This window comes from Phyllostomus discolor, chromosome 4, assembly GCF_004126475.2.
Source record: "Phyllostomus discolor isolate MPI-MPIP mPhyDis1 chromosome 4, mPhyDis1.pri.v3, whole genome shotgun sequence".
NCBI lineage: Eukaryota > Metazoa > Chordata > Mammalia > Chiroptera > Phyllostomidae > Phyllostomus > Phyllostomus discolor.
Window position 1 is genome coordinate 160682640 of NC_040906.2, and position 17291 is coordinate 160699930.

Sequence of the window (17291 nt, forward strand, 5' to 3'; positions counted from 1 at the left end):
CTATCCCAGAGCAGGCAGGGGTGTTCGCTGGTGGAGGGAATTCCTAAATTTTCGCACATTCTTTCTTGCGGTCTACGGACTAGTGCGGCGCCCTCTTGGCATCTGCCGCTGTGGGGAAAGGAACGCGGCGCCTTTAAAGCAGGAGGCGAGGAACCCCCGCCAGGAGGCGTGTCCGTCTCCGCCGCCGCCGCCACTGCTCCGCGGTCTCCGTCTCCGGCGCCGCAGCCGTCACTCGCGCTCGGCGCCCGCGGCTGCGCTGCTCCGTCCGCGAGCCCGGGACTTCCCGCCCGACCTCCTCCGGCTGCTCCTCCCAGAGGACCACCCCTCCCCCTCCCCGCCCACCTGCCCCCAGCGAAAGGTAAGGACTCCCTGTGGTGGGCTCAGATCCGAGCTGCCTTCCCTAGAGTGTGTTCCCTTAAGGACGGAGGGACCGGGGGTGGGCGAGGGACATCTCCCGCCTGGAGAGGAGGAAAGCGAAGAGCCGCGCAGCGGATCCGGGTGCGCTAGCTGGGGCACCCGTTGGACCCGCTGAGAGTGGCTTTGTCCCGCTCGCCGCAGCCAATTCCCGTAAAGATTCAACTGGCTTGGTTGGCTGCCGGTGCTCCCGTTCTCCACGTAGAATAATTTAGTAAGTGGACGCGTCAGGAAGTGGCCTCCGCTACTGGGACTCACGCGAGGCGAAGAGACACAGATGGCAAGAAGCTGCGTGTCCGCCTCCGGGTCTGATGAACTCCCCAGCCTTCTTTCCATCCTCGCATTCTACCAGTAACCCTGCTCCCTAGTTCTGTGCTGAACAAGTACAGACATTTGTGTTAACCGCTGCTACTACTGAGAGCGACTGAAAAAACTCGGTGGGCATCCCATTAGGGTGAGGGGAGTAGGGTCGCCAGGGTGGGTCATAAACGTCAAGCACTTTTAATGACTCTCTGAAATCCCCTGGTATTTTTACCTTCAAGGAGTTCTTTACTAAACAACACGACCCAACCAAAGCTTCTTATGATGATTTCCCATTTAGGGAATAGGGAATATTAAAAAAACTTGCCGCTACTATACTTTTGGTAACAAACAGATTGCCTTCTGTTATTTCTTCATCTCCATACTGTAAGTATTGTCAACAGGAATTACCTTAAGAATTATTATTTTCACTTCACATAAGATGATTGATTAATTTGAATCTTAGTCTGTAGTTTTACTGGAAGGTATTTTCATCTTGATTTGTCTAAGTTTATTACCTTATAACTTTTTTTAGAGAAGCCATTTTTTTGTCACCACCAGGGCAGGTTCCAGGGGCCTTAGAAACTTCTTAAACATATGAAACATATAAAAGGAAGGTTGTAGAGAATAAGTGATACCTAGAAATCTTGCCTGTTTGTTTTCTTCTATTCAAACCCAGGGAGGATTGCACAAGCTGAAATTATTCCTGGACATGTAAATCTATTCCAATTTAATTCCTTAATTAAGATATACTTCTTTTAAGCAGGAAAAAAATTAATTAGAACTCTAAATGCCATTAATCATCGGTGCAGCAGAATGTTGGTGGAGCAGCTGATATGTGTTGAGAATCACAAGGGATTGCATAGCATTTGTAGTTAAGAGGGAAGCGCAAGTATGCAACAGTGTGGTTTTAACTGATATCAGCTCTGACTTTGTTCTCAGGCACCTCTCATGCTATGGTTGAACAGGCTGTTTATTTTAGCTTAGCTGCAATACAACAGGCCACATGCATTGAAGACTGGGTCAAGTGTTACTATAAGGTGAGGTTCCTCAAATGTCACATAACAGCAGGACTTCAGTGACAAGTTAAGTGGAATTCTTACAAAGAATTCCATGTGAACAATTTAAATATAGGTATGGTGTGGAAGAACCTTTGAAACACCTTTGAAATTCAGGTTGTCCTGGGATTATGTATTTGCTGTTTCTAGTAAAAGGTATATAAACACTGTGCTGTAAGGATTATTATACACATTTGTTCATGCCCCAGCAGGTGGCAGCTAACTAGAATAAGATTCATTTTCACTGGGAGAATAGAAAAATAAAATTGCTTCTCAAGTAATGGTGCCCCAAAATAAGAGGTCATTAGTGTCAGTAGATATAAAAATACAGTGAAAGATGATGCTAATGGCTTTTTGTTGTTGTTGGGACAAGCTTTGCATGAACATGCTATGTGTTTTGTTTCTTGTTAATTTATCATAGGCTTGATATCTTCTCATGTCAGCATTCTTTTTTTTCTTTTTTAAAAGCCTTTTAGATACAGCTCCTTTCTGTGTGTGCATATATGTGTGCATATGCAGTTTGTCATCTGTGCTTTGACCTTGGAACCTACAGAGCTTTGGTTCCCAGAGATAAAGGTTGCCATATGGTTAAAATGAGAAAAAAAACACCCAGCTATGATTAAGGTGTGTAAATCATTATGATCTCCTGACACCAAATAGTGGTGTTTTGTTTTTCTTTGAGAAAAGAACAAATTACAAAAATGTCACAATTTTAAAAAAGAGATTTATTCTTGTCAGTGAATACTATATAATGATTTTATCAATTCTTCATATATCCCCAGAACTATGATGTATAGTATCAGTACTGGGGAGAAACTTATAATAACTTTAAAATTGCTTTACTATAGGCATCTCTCACACTATCAAGTCATCCTGTTCTAGTATCGGGAAGGTAATATAGGGTTTTTGTTATTGTTGCTTTTGCCCTGGGAGTGAGTGGTGTTTAGTGAGAAAGAATGAGAATTAATATGATTACCCTTGTACCAGATGGGAATCTGGAGGCGGAGAATTCTAAAGCAATAGCTAATTGTACATTTTAGAAATGTCTTTAGCCACTGAACATTGACAGCATGTTATTCAGTATTCTGAATTCTTGGTGGTCTTTAGAGATTTTTTTGTACTGGAAAATAAGTAGTTTAGTACTTATGAGAGAACTCAGAGTTAATGTAAGTGGCTTTTGTAGTCATATGCCCTGGAAGGGGATGACTATCAGCACATCCTGGCTATGCCAAGCAGTCCCAGTAAGTCACACTGACATATAAACACAACACAGTTCACAAAATAGTCCCCTTGAAAATGTGAACAATGCAGTAACTCAAATTCACAGGCCCTGTGTAGTAGAAATATGAACATTGTCACTTCAAATGGTACATTACCCATTCAATGCACTACTTTCAATGTACTACAGACTGAAATCTATGGCTGGAGCGCTGTCCGCGGTCCTGAAGAAAGGTTGTCTTCTGTGTTGCAGTTCAGTTAGGCAGGTGGAGTTGTCTGTGTTGTTGAACCCTTTCAGATTTGTTAATGGGAGTAAATGATTCTAATTTAGCATATGTGCAAAATTGGTTCTTTGAGGATCAATTAATAGTAAAAAATTTTGACAGACTTTTTACTGTTCAATTTACTGTGTAAGAACTTCATGAATCTAGAAGCTCTGTCTTTCACTTTTCCAACTAGACATCTAATAAATAATCCCACAAAACTAAGTAGTTTGGGATGCTGGTTTTAAACATGGAAGTTACTATTGTAATATTAAATGCCATGATATTAACAGAACATGAAACAGGAGTTATGGTACATTTTGTTTTCTCAGGTTCCATCAAATGCCAACTACACTGCAGAATTGCAGTATTTTGATTAGTCACAACAATCTATTTCCAGGTATTAGGTATCAATTATATTGACAGATAAAAATAACAATATTTATTGTTTCCCTGGCAGTTATTATAATATTTGATAGGATCAAAAAAAGAAAAGAACAAATAGAATGGAATAAATGAGACAGCAAATCCAAGACAGAATATGTTGGGCTGTACATACCTTACAAGAGATATTTTAAACATGGACTGAAGGAGTCGCTAGATACCCTTGGTTTTAGCACAAGGTGTTCCTTTTAAAGTGCTCAAATAGTCAAATTATTTGATTGCATTGCCTGCTACACTGCAGAACTAGCCATTCATGATACTTATTTTTGACACTGCAGTTATGCCTCCATCTTAAAAATAAAATCAATGCCCACTTAATTTTTTGCAAAATGTAGGTTTATTTTCAAATAAGCATTTTATAATATCTTAAGAAAAAACAAATTGAAGGAAGGTATCATTATGATGGAATGAAAACACTACTTTGTTTTTCTTTCTGGAGGAGGTAGTACTCATATCACTATTTAAAAGTTAGATATGCTTGAAATAAGATATGATTTATATTTTTCATATGGTTTAACCTATGCCCTGTTAGTTGGTTATGATAAAGAGATTAATTTGAAGATAGAGGTCTAGCAGTTTGCTTCTTGTACTTCTTGATCACTTCAATTTAATGATTTATAGCAAGATATTTATTACTATCCTTGGTTTCACTCACTAATGTAAAATATTATGATTGGGTCTTTTTATCTATGTGCCTGGAGGAAAATATATTACCTATTTCAACAGTAAAATGCATTTTTATTTCAATAGAAAATATATTCTGTACTTTTTTTTACTTGACTAAACTGCTAGTTGTGAAAGCCAAGACAGTCACTGCCCAGTGAACTCTAAAATTCTGACCCGAACACTAGAAAATAATAAGGCATTTTTAGACAAAACAGTGACAGTATTGCTCAAGCTATGACCCTATATTCCACCTTTTAAAGAAAAATATCCATTCAAAAACCAAAGAGAGAAGGAACTTGGGCATAAATGATTGAAGCCTTTGGAGTTTTCTGCACTAATTCAAACATCGTTGTCTTTTTATATGTGCACAATTATGTTAGATGAGCTAAAAATGGGTGGAATAATATGATTAATTTTAGTTCAGTCTTTTCCCCTCTAAAAAGCCATTTGAAGAAATCTATTTTTATTCCTGGTGGTAATCAAGGAATGTCCCACTCAAGTTTTAAATGACTATCTTCACCTCTCCAATTGCACTCATATATATTCATTCCTGGACAAAATTTTAAAAGTATGACTAAGACCGTTTTTCAACCTAAACACAAGTTACATTTGCAGTAAATTCCTTCATCGTAGACTACTTCCTATTTTACAACTCCTAGGCAAAGTGACTTTGACTTAGCTTGTCATTTATTAAAATTAACCAGCTGATTGTAAGAAGTCTGCTTGCATACACCAGTCACTCTCTTGGTAGAGTAGTTTTGAAAATAAAAGCACTTTCCCTATGTAAATTAACCCGACTTCTTTCTTGCAACTCCAGGCGGACGATCAGATCGGTTGCATAATAGATATTGGGAAGCTCACTGGCAGAGAGCCTTAAGAGGCAAGCAGTTATCTCAATTTTTCTCACTTAATCTTGGCTTCACGTCAGAAGCTGTGCAGCAGTGCAGTAGAATAGGGCCTGGCAAAACCTTTGAGAGCAAAGCGTCTTTTGTGCAGGGACTGTAGCTCGGTACCCACACCTCGGCCCTTTCTAAGACTGGATTTCCTATTGATTTTCCTCCTCCTTTGCTTCCCCAGGCTCGCGCCGCCGGACATTGTGGGTGTGCGTGCTGGATTTCTCCCGGATGCTCCCCGACTAACATGGATGTCCCACCATCCCTTGCAGTGGAAGGTTGCTTCTTGGCGCAGTGAGTGAAGAACATGCAGCGATTGCTAATGGGTTTGGGAAGCGGAGATTCCTTCCTCTCTGTGACCATGCCGTGATCGTGCCTGCGGCCAGTACTCGACACATACTCATTCCTGCCCGAACCGGGAGCCTAACGCTAGATCCGGGAAGTGGGTGCCGCGCGTGTGGACACAGAAACACCATGAAGATTATTTCTCCGATTCTAAGTAATCCAGTCTTCAGGCACACCATTAAACTCCTTCTCTGCTTACTGTGGATTGGATATTCTCAAGGAACTACACATGTATTAAGATTTGGTAAGACTCCCCTTCTCTCTCCAGCGCTGGGTATCTGGCTCCCACGCAGCCGGATGCAAACAGGCGGGTGGGCTCCATGCATTCCAACCTGTTCCACAGCCCCGTAGCCTCCGGGTTTTAAGGAAACTCCTTGTGTCTTTTATTTCATTTCCTTCCTGCCCTCTTTTCCTTAAAAAAAAAAAAAAAAAAAAAAATGGCTGCAGCCAATTTTTGAAGTGAGTGCCTGTGTTTGGTAGTCGTGCTGTATGACCTCTCCACAGTAGCCAGCTAGAGAGCGGCTGGTGACGCTGGGGGCACGCTACCTGGGTGCCCCTTCTGTCTCCCGGAGCCTTTCGGGTTGGCGGAATGCGAGGTCCGCAGGAAAGGGCACTGGGACCACACGCTTCTCAGTTTGCTGGGCTGATGAGTTAATAACTTGCTAACTCTTTGGCGAGTTGTAATCCGTGCGCCTCCGCCTGGGACCCGGACAGGTCCGCAAGTGAAAGACGCTCGCCCTTTTGGTTTCTTTTCTCATCAGAAAGATTTGTTGGTTAATTTCATTACTTTTCTAATCCCTGGTGCCTTTGGTGGTGAAGAGTGAGGATCTGTAAAATATTGTTGAAAGGTTAAAGGTTCAATTTAGCAAGGGAAGACTGCTACTTAGCGGAACTGAAGTAGCGCTCCTAAGAAAGGGGTTTTGTTAGTTTCTAACTTGTGAGTCCCCCTCTCACAACATTCTTATTGCTAGTCCTGGACTAATAAATGATTAACCCTGATGGTTGGGGGAGTGTAGTTGTGTGTGGGAGCCTAAGTCTACTTCACTGTGGCATGATAAAAGAGCCCATATGAGGGGAATCTATTGCTTTCCTCCGGAATCAGGGGTTCCTGAGAGCGCAGAGGAAAATCTAATCGTGGGAGTCCAGTTGGAAACACTGGTCGGAACGTTTGCTTGGAGGAAATGAAGCGTGGGCAGTGCTCGGCTGCTCTTGATGGCCAATGGAGTTTTAGTAGGAGCAGGAACACAGCTAGTCAGGGAAAGTTCCCTTAAGTAGATAAGAGTGAGAGAGAAGAATGCCAACCCGCTAAATGCTTCCACTGTGGGCGCCTCCTTTGACAGTTCAAGTGAATTTAGACCAAAGAGTGCAGATGACCGTATAATCCTGAGTATGTGCCTTCAAGATAAAAGCAGATACATTAAGTCACTCAGTCAAATTTAAATCAAAGAGTGATTGCCTGCATCTCCTATTATGTCAACAGAGTCTTCACTTCCCTTTCCCCCTGTGCTTTTTCTATAATGATAAAATTTATCATCTCTCTCAGTCTTTGTGGAACCACTGTACAAATGCTTTTCTCATATTAAAAAAAATGAAACCCTACTTTCCTCTTCTCCCACCAACAAATAGACACCTGGAGTCCAGAAAGGCTAATAATGACAACAACAAAACAAACAACAACAACAACAAAACACAATAGGTTATAACTGGATTCCTACTGTGATTGTTTTCCTTCTTTCTTAATGCCTTTAGGTGATCCCTTAGCACATTGCTCTTAGCAACAACAGTCCACAGGAATGCTTATTTCTTTGGATGGGATTAAACAGGTCCCTATATCACTGGAATGTGCGTGTGTTCAGTTCTGCTTCAAGCATGTAAGTGCTACAGTATGGTAGTTTCACCAGTATGTTGAATAGTACAGCCTACTTATTTGGAATATTGAGATATCTTCTGAAGTGTGTTTGTGAATGAGTGTGTCTTAGTGTGTTTGCAGACTGTGTGGGTAAAAAGGGAAGCCTGGGAGCTGGAATACAGAACCAATACTCTAAAGATTTTATTATTGCTGCTCTGGTCTTGCAGCACAATATTTGCTGAATCATTAGATTGTTACATTCGCTGATCATTTCATATCTTCATATTAAAAATCTTGGCGACTGTAGCAGAGTGTGTAGCAGCTTTCCAAAAGAGCTGATACATACAAAAATACATTTTCCTAGACCAATACTTACCAAGAAGTAGTGGAGTGCGTAAAGACCTTCCCACCAGTGCCCTGGTAGCCTAAATGAACAGCCCAGTTTCTTAAAAACATGGTATTTTCTCCATTAACTTAAACATCTTCCATGTTTTATGCCCTGAGTTGTGGGACGTGACTGTGTATAGTGTAATCACTGGGACATTTCCCTGTTGAGTCTACTTGGATGCAGTGGTGGGAGTTTTATTTTCCTCAGTGGGGGGAAACATGTTTTTGAGTGAAGTGTATGTTTGGCTGTACACATATAAACCACTTCTGAAAAAGGTTTTTCTCAACTTTGGCTATGAAGGTGAACCAGAGCCTTTGGTATCTTCTTGGTCCTATGTACTGGCCACAGGTCCATGGCAGGTAGCCTGGCCCTGTGCCTTGAAAGGGCAGAGCTTGGAGTTGCTGCTGGAGTAGCTGCCACTGGACTTGCTGCTGAGTTTGGGTGAGAGCCACCCTGTCTGATGAGAAGGTGGCATCCAGTCTCTTCTTGCACCTCCCCTACTGACCCAGGCACTCTGTGTCAGCTGCAGCCACCTTCACCACAGCAGTGTCATGGCAACCACTACCCTCACCCAATCCACTCTATGTAGTCCTTTATCAGGATTCTACTCCTGCATCCCCCTCCCCTATCTCTGGATCAGGGTATAACCCTCCTGACCTTTGCCTCCTCCTGCTCCACCACCTCCAGTCTTATAGATGTTCTCTCTCTCTCTCTCACACACACACACATACCATACACACTGACAAATATACTCTCATAAAGCAAGTGGGGTACTTTGGCACAATGTCTCCCCTCTGGCGCCCAAGAAAACTTCTAGCAGTTGTGCCTAGTTGTGCCTGTGCTCAGATGCTGCCTCCCCTTAACAAGCATCTCAGAGTGAAAGCCGCGGGAGTGCCAACCCCAGGGCTCTTCTCTAAGGCTTTAAGGCAGCCCAGGCTCAGCTCCTGAGGAGGGGACAGGCAAGCTGTTGCCCTGGGTGGTGGACATTTCCCTGCATTAGATCTAACTTGGCTTTTCCAGGGTGACAACACAGAGGGCATTTTGTCAGATGACAAGGTGGATCTTGGACCCTTAGAGAGTCAATTCCCCTGCCCCCCACAGGTCAGGCCAGACATTTTCTGCTTTTCCTCGTGCTGAGGCCCTGAGAGTCCCCCAGAGGAGCCTCTGCCCACAGCTTTAGCTTTGAGGCCCCCGCATTCTATGTAAACGAGGCACCTTTGTTTCTCCACAGCTGTTCCACCCCCACCCCTGAGGCCCGGCGCTGTTCCCAGCCCTGCAGCTTGCTAGCTGGTGAGGGCAACGGCAGGATTCATCTCTCAGCAGGGGCGTGGCCCCCAATTCCACAGCCTGCCAGCTTCACTGCTCAGCAGGACTTTAACATTTCTTTTGTTACTTTAGCCACTTTTCTCTTCCAGGTGCACTAGACCTCTGTTCCAGGGAGCATGGGGGAAGTTTCAAAGCTGGCTCTGGTCAGAGCTCTGTGCAGGGCTAGCAGCCCTGCTGGGGGTTGGGGGGAGTTGGGTGGGGTTAGCACCTTCTTTAAGGGATCATTCCTCAAGTCACCCCTTGTTGCTGATCTTCGAGGTCGAGTTTTTCAAATGCCACGTCTGAAGTGGCATTTAGACACCAGGGTCAAAGACAGCAACCCAAACTGTCTCCCAGCTCCTGGACAGTTTCTCCATGATAGTCCTTTCCAAGGAGTTGAGCATATGGTAGGCCATTTCTTTCATTTAGATGTTTCCACCTAGATTTTCTTTTAAGCATTCCAGTAGAAAGACTGATTAAAAGGTTTCCCAGGAAAGGTTCCCTCTCCCCATCCCCAAGATGTGCTGCTGTTTCCTTGGCCCTGCACACTGGCCACAGGTCCATGGTGCATAGCTGCTTTCTTGTGCATATGTCCAAGGTGAAAAAAACAAACAAACAAACAACCCAGCTCTGGAACAGCCCAGATTATAAAACACATGGCCTGAGAAGGAACAGAAAGGGTTCCTATTGTAATGCCCCTATTTGCTAGACATCCCATGTGATCTCAGATATAATGATTAGTAGCAGATATACTACAGTATCTAGGAGCATGAGTGAATTGACTGAGCTTAGAAGCCACCACTCTCAACAAGTTCGTGGAGAGAGATTTTTCTTCCTATGGGAGGTGAGGTGGGTGGGAGGGAGGAGTGGCCTTACATCTGGAATGGGGAAAAGTGGCCCTTGGAAGGCGGGGATGCAGGAATAATAGCTGCTACTGCCTGAGACAGATAATGCCTGAACACCTGCTCAGCTGAGCTCTGAAAAGCAGGGGAGCAAAGTCTTTCCAAGAATCGCCACCGCAATGGCCACAATAAAAAAAATCTATTTTTCACATAAGTTCTCACTTATTCTTAAAGCTTCAAAGAATAACTCTGATGTGATCCATCAAGAGAGGCACGCTCATTTCAGAAAACGACTTTGAAAAATGATCTTTTCGTTTTCTAGAAATAGCTCTCCTTCTCCACCTAGACGTATGGAACTCAACACATTTTTCTGGCTTTGTGGTTGTTTTTTCAGCAGTGTGCATGAGTTTATACGTCAGTAGATGTTTCTCCAGACAGACACCTTTTGCTTTTTAGTTTAATTCAAGTGGTCATTGCAGTGTGTTCATTCCCTGAATTCTCAGATGACATTGTTTCAACATTTACTCACCACAGAAAAGTTAATGTGAATTGCTCCCACACAAAGAAATGTACAATGGATCAATAAAGTTTTGCCTATGATAATGATGACAATGTTTGATTTTCTTTTAATTATCAGAATTTCTGTAAGAAAATGCTTTGCTCTTTTGTGGTAGAAATTTGTGGTGATTTCTTCCCTGGACATTTTTATACACCAAGTAGAAAGCAGTTCACTGTCATTCAGATGTTTATACTTAAATCTTTAATCTATTGCATCCATAATATCTGGCATTTGTAGGAGATCCCAGGTTTTCCCTGGGAGGATGGTCTGATGTATTGAAATGAAATGATGTTTTGCATTTGGGTGGTGAAGTTTTATCTTCTATGCACTTTCAATTTGTAGTTTAGTTACAAGGTACTAGAAGTGCTTCAAATGAATCTTAAACCCTAAATCTTAGCATGAAAGGTAAGGTCAAAAGCTACTGAAAGGGAAGGAAGTAGGTGCACATCATCATTACTGACTGGTCTAGATTAAACACTGAAGGGGAAGATTTCAATCTGATAACATCATAGGGCTTCCTGTTTTTCTGTGCTGCTTCTGCTGACAATTTTGTAAGGTAATTAAATTGGCTGATTGAAGTCACGGTGGTCATGGGGCGATAAAGACCATTTGGATTTAATGGAATTTAAAACAACAGAGCACTGAACACAACTCTTACCGAACAAGAATTTTAATGGCCCATTCCCCGTGCTGACTAAATAGAACGCCCTTAACAAGTTTAATCGAAAGGGCAAGGCAGATTAGCACTATATAGTCTTTATGGTTGAAGATTGGGGAATTAAAATTATCCCTTTAAAGACTCATTAATGCATTATCAAGATTTAATGTAGGTTAAATAAGCTTTCTTTAGACCTTCATCATATGCTGTGAACCTAGGCCTAGGACGGAGCTTTAGTAAGAAAATAATTTTAAGAGCTGAGAGTATATGTCTCTTGTTTCAAAAACAAGAAACATTTAAAATTCTCTGAGAATATATAGAGTGTTGAAGGTAACTATCGATGAATCCGTTCTCTGTAACTTTCTTTTAAAGAACAAATTTGATTTTTCTTTTAAAGTTTCATAATTGGTCATTTGTATTTATTTACAAGGCTTGTCTGTGTTAGAGAGACTGCAGAGATAGTAAAGAAATGTTCTCCTTCTACAGTTTCAATATTCATAGGTATGTGATATACTTTATGTTGTCCTTTTAATCTTGTACTTCTTTTTTCTTACTAAGACTTTTGCATTCAGGTTACCATGCTTAAGTGCATTCAGGTTCCTTCTGCTGTCAGGAAAAGGGAAGTTCTCCACTTTACATTGGGGACACTACAGAGCCTTCAATGCCAAGGTGAAAGTCAAGCTTCAGTCTCTTATCAGATTATTCTCTCCAAATGTTTCCTGTGGATTTATCTACTCAAAGTTGTCAGTTCCTTTGACTATTCAAGAAAAACCAGAAACCCAAGCTTTCATGTAAAAATCTCCCAAATTTTAATTGTACATAGGTTTTAAAATTGTAAAAAAAAAAAGTCTGAGTTGACCAAACCTGAAGCCCTCAGTTAGTTTGGTTGGATGTCGCCACTCAACTCAAAGGTCACCAGTTCTCACCCTCCAGCCCACCTCACATTCCACAGGTTCCCTAAGGAGCATATGGTTTTCTCACTCGTTATTGATCCCCAAATAAATAAGGCTTATTTATCTCTTTCCTTAAACATTTAGGTCCAAACATTTTATGTTGCTGTATTTTCAAAGTGACAAAATTAGCTAATCTGATAAAACTAGTGTGAGTGGGAGATTAGAGAATACTCTCACACTCTTTCTGCAGGATTTATTTTTTATTTCATTTTTGTATTTGGGCTTTGAGGCTCCTTTCCATTTATAGCAATGTTCAAATATAGCATTTGCCTATAGATTGATTCAAACCCCTTGTTTCCTTAACTAAACACTACTTGTTGAGACACAACCAGTATTCTGCCAAAGAGGGTTGGATAAAGAAGATGTGGAACACTACTTAGACATAAGAAATGATGAAATACTGCCATTTGCAACAATATGGATGGACCATGGGATTTCACTCATTTGTAGAATATGAGACTGAAACTCACAGACACAGAAAATGGTATGGTGGTTACTAGAGGGAAGGGGCTGGGAGTATAGTAAAGGGTAAAGGGGGACAAATATATGGTGACAGAAGATGATTTGACTTTGGGTTGTGGGCACACAATGCAATGTATCATACAAATGTATACTCGAAGCCTATATGATCTTATTAACCAATGTCACCCCAATAAATTAAAAAATAAGCTACTTTTCTGGATTTAGGAGAGAGCCATGGTACTAGACAGCAGGGCTATGTGTAAAAATCTCAAAGTTTCTGGGGAGGTTGTGTCTTTCAGACACCATATTTTCTTGTGTATAATGTGTACTTTTTTTTGCCCAGATTTTCGAGGGGAAAATAAAGATTTGCTTTATAGATAGGTATAATGATTACATACCATGGGTATAAAAATCCCATGCATGATGAGCACAAAAACATGGGTGCGTATTATACGTGGCAAAATATGGTACTTTCCCCACTGGTATATGTAATTCTATCTGTCTTTCTTTTGGGTTAAGCATTTGTTCTTTCCCATGGCCTTGTTTCAAGACAAGTGTATTCTAGAAGGGAGAGCACATAGTCTCTAGGCTGTAGAGTTGGAATGAGTTTATTAGATCAATTGATTCTGTCTGTAATAGATACTCAGAAACACGAGAAAATACTGGGTGCCTAAGGGAGTGCTGAATGATTAGCACTGATTTGAAGGGGAGGCTGAGAAGAAGAGAGAAGTCAAATGCCATTGGATACACAGTCTTTTCTAGATTTACTGCCAGATATTTTAATGTTCTACACATTGATCTTTTTGCTTGTATTAGTCCAAATCTTTGAGCATATGTGATTATTTTAAATAAGATGTCAGTGCTATTTTTACATTGATACTGATAGATCTCCTCCCAATCCAAAGGATCATTAAATGCTTTTTACACCCTTTTAAATCAACAAGCTACTTTTTTTCATCAAGTATTGCCTCTAATTTCCATTTCTGTTTCCAGCTCAGTTTTACTTTGAGTTGTTCACCTATCACAGTGGGAATATTGCTCAGCTCCAGTGATCCAACAAGCAAAGCTAATATTAAAGAAATGTTCTGCTTCAGTATAGTCATAGGCATGTGGTTTATTTTTTTTGTTGTCTTGTTAGTCCTGCCTTTTTTTTTTATCAACTGAAGCTTCTCTATTCAGTTTATCGTAGCTTTCAGTGTATTCAGACCCCTCCTTTCCCAGAAGAAATGAAATGATAAGTCTCCCAAGGTTAAGGAAAACTACAGACTCCTATAATTCAGAGCCAAAGGGTGCTCTAGAGATCATCAGGTCTAGTGTCCTGAATTTAGAGATGAATTGTTAAGGGCAGATGAACATGTTGTTCTGGTCACTGCTTCTTAGTGTCAGATTTTAGGCCAAAACGTGAATATTCTGAGTGCCATCCCAGTGGTGTTTTTTTAAGTGAATTATACTATTTTTTCACTGTAGCCTGTGACTCTTTGTGCTTTGCATCAACCTGAGGAAGAGCCACTGGCTATGGTAGTTCCTCTAGATACCTGTATACTTTGTTTCCTCCACCTTTCTTTCATAGAACATTATCTCATCGATTATCTGTTTTCTCTCTTTTTATCCTCTTTTCTCTATTTCATTCCATTCCCCTCTCGCATGCTGCCAAGGTCTTTCTTATTGTTTCCAAGGCTTTCACCATATCCATTTATTTGTCAAATAGTAATTGAGTACATATTATATGTGAGGCAAACGGAATTCTAAGAAGACCCAGCCTCTGAGTTCAAGGAGTTTGTTATCCAGTCAAAGAGAAAGATATATACATATTAAAGTACCAGTTAAGTGGTGCAGAAAATATATATAATAGTTTTATTAAAAAAGATTATTGTGGACTCCCAGTTTTATAGGGGAGATGGGACTCTTGCTAGGAACTGTGAAAAATTGTGTGATACGGAAGGGCAAGGGAAAATGACTCATAGGAGGAAGAAAAGGAAATTAAGAAAGTGAGGTTTGGGACAGGGAATAGACTAGCTCTGTTAGAGGATAGATGAAGCCTTGCTTTTTCAGAGCTTTAATATTTAGTTTACAGGGTTTGGACACCTGTCTGTAGCTCCTGGAAAGCTGTAGAAGGTAAAAAGATGGGCTTAACATGGTCTTTAATAAGCAGTCAAGAGGTTTCTCAATCTCCTGTTTGCATTTTACAAAGAATAAGTGGATCTCCTTTCTCTGTTTTACTGAAATGAAAGCAAAGGACACACCTTCATTGTCCTTGATCATTGAAGCCTTTAGGAAATTCTTGGTCTGGGATCTCAGATGCTTCTTAAGTGAAATTATGAAAGGAAGTAAAGAATTTTTTTTAACAGATGGCCAGATGTAGTGATTAAGCAGGGAGAAGTTTCCAGTTAATCTAAAGGAAAATACATGGGAGAACAATTTAAAAGTAGTTAGCTTTGAGGGCTATCATAAATTGCCTCCAAGGCATTTGTAGTGTTTGATATCTTAATTTCAAGAGAGCTCTATATTAAATGAAACATTATCTATAATATGTAATATAATTATTTAAAATAAGAATTAAAAATTAGCCCTGGCTAGTGTAGTTCAGTGGATTGAGCACAGGCCTATGAACCAAAGGGTTGCTGGTTCGATTCCTAGTCAGGGCACATGCCTGGGTTGTGGGCCAGGTCCCCAGTTAGGGGGCATGAGAGGGACAACCACACATTGATGTTTCGCTCCCTCTCTTTCTCCTTCCCTTCCCCTCTTTCTAAAAAATAAATAAATAAAAATCATTAAAAAATAAAATAAGAATTAAAAACAATTACAGTAGAATGAGTTCATTGTTGTTAATATTTTCTAAGTCTACATGAACTCAGGACCCCATCCCCTAAATTTAGTTATTTGAGTCATTAATTTTACTCTTGACTTTGTCATCTAGTGGCTATAAATTAGGAAAAATAATTAAATCTCACTGAACCTGGACTTCCATGTCTGTAGAGTAGGTATTACTTGCTATCTAACTTCCACAAATAATGTTGGAATTAATAGGAAAATATATAGAGCTCTGGGCTTAATGGCAGAAAAGGACTTTTAGTATCAAAAGTATAATTGTTTAGTGTGTATGTGTAGAGCAAAGTAAAATTTGTTGTCACTCATATACATTTCATTCAACTTCTTAAATTGTGTATACACACTTAAAATAGTCTGTCTTTTAAAAATTATTCTCAAGTAGTTTTCTTTGGAATGCCCCTGAAGCTATCATAAACACGTTGAAAAGGATTTACTGACTGTTGAACAAATTGCTGCCTGAGTTGGTAGTTTTACAGAATAGCAAGTCCATAGTTTTCTTTTTCTTTAAATATGAGGAATTTAATTTGCATTATCAAATATTCTGGGTATAAGTAGGGAACAAATCACTACTAAAAGGAAAAATAACATGCAAAGAAATCATCCTAAGTTGTGTGGCTAATACTTTTTTACTTTTTCACAACTGCATAGTTTTTCTAATTAATGTGCACAAACATTTTCTGAAAAGTTGTGCCTGATTTCATGTATTTTTCATTCTTTATCCAGCTGCCTGTGATGAACTTTAAGCAATCATTCACGTTTTTGTAGACACACAAGTGACTGTATTTGATCCATTTGTGTTGATTCAGGAAAGTTTCATAGACATTCAGATTTACTACAATTGTTTGCGGTAGATAAGTGGGACTTTTTTATAGTTGCATTGCCATCTTCATCCAGGAGCTATTCTGGGCAGTGTTTCTGGGGCTTACTGTTGAAGGCACAGCAGGCTTTAGTGTCACCCTTACTTACATCATTAGCCTTACCATTTTTCTTTAAGGCCCCTCTAAATTGTCCTTGATTCTTTTTTAGATTTTAGATTTTATTTATTTATTTTTAGACAGAGGGGATGGGAGGAAGAAAGAGAGGGAGAGAAACGTCAATGTGTGGTTGCCTTTTACTTGTCCCCAACTGGGGACTTGCCCTGTAACCCAGGCATGTGGCAGAGATGGGAATCTAATCAACCACCCTTTGGTTTGAAGGCCAGCACTCAGTCCACTGAGCCACACAAGCCAGGGCTCTTTGACTCTTTTTATTAAGCACCAACCCAGTGTTGGGGGGATCAGTATAGATATGGGCAGAAAGAGATGAAGACCTCCATCTCCCCACACAACCAGTGGTGCCACATTAGAGAATCCAGACCTTTAAAAAAGTGTATTTAACTTATAAATAATATACTTTTATATTTGGAATTTTAAAAATGTTTTCAAAACTTCAGAATATGGAGTTTATTAGTTTATGGAAAATTTCCAGGATGTTGAGGATAATGAAGTTTTGGATCAATGATTCCCAACTATCAAGAATGAGATAAAGGAGAGGAAGTCTCAAGATTTTTATAATAATCTGAAGGAGGAATGGACTAAATGCAGACTGAAAAATACTCTCTTGCCCTGGCTGGTGTGACTCAGTGCACTGAGGGCTGGCCTCTCAACCAAGGAGTCCCTGATTTGGTTCCCAGTCAGGGCACATTCCTGGTTTGTGGGCCAGGTCCCCAGCAGGGGGTGTGTGAGCGACAACCACACATTGATTCTCTCCCTCTCTCTCTCCCTCCCTTCCCTTCTCTCTAAAAAATAGATAGATAAAATCTTTAAAAAAATGGAAGCTACTCTCTTGTCTTAAGTCTGGTGTTGT

At 40.5% G+C, this 17291-nt stretch overlaps 1 protein-coding gene across 4 annotated transcripts in view; it reads left to right on the forward strand.

The window, feature by feature from the left end:
• The first annotated feature begins 214 nt into the window (after positions 1–214).
• The window catches only part of GRIK2 (glutamate ionotropic receptor kainate type subunit 2), a 591009-nt gene continuing 573932 nt past the window's right edge, over positions 215–17291 (forward strand). For 2 of the 4 annotated variants that reach the window (XM_036024519.1, XM_036024520.1), the window contains exon 1: positions 5731–5845. In XM_036024519.1, the coding sequence (XP_035880412.1) occupies positions 5731–5845 (115 nt within the window). Of the gene's footprint in view, positions 359–5440; positions 5846–17291 lie in introns of those variants that run through there. The other 2 variants (XM_028510071.2, XM_028510069.2) reach the window with 2 other exon arrangements.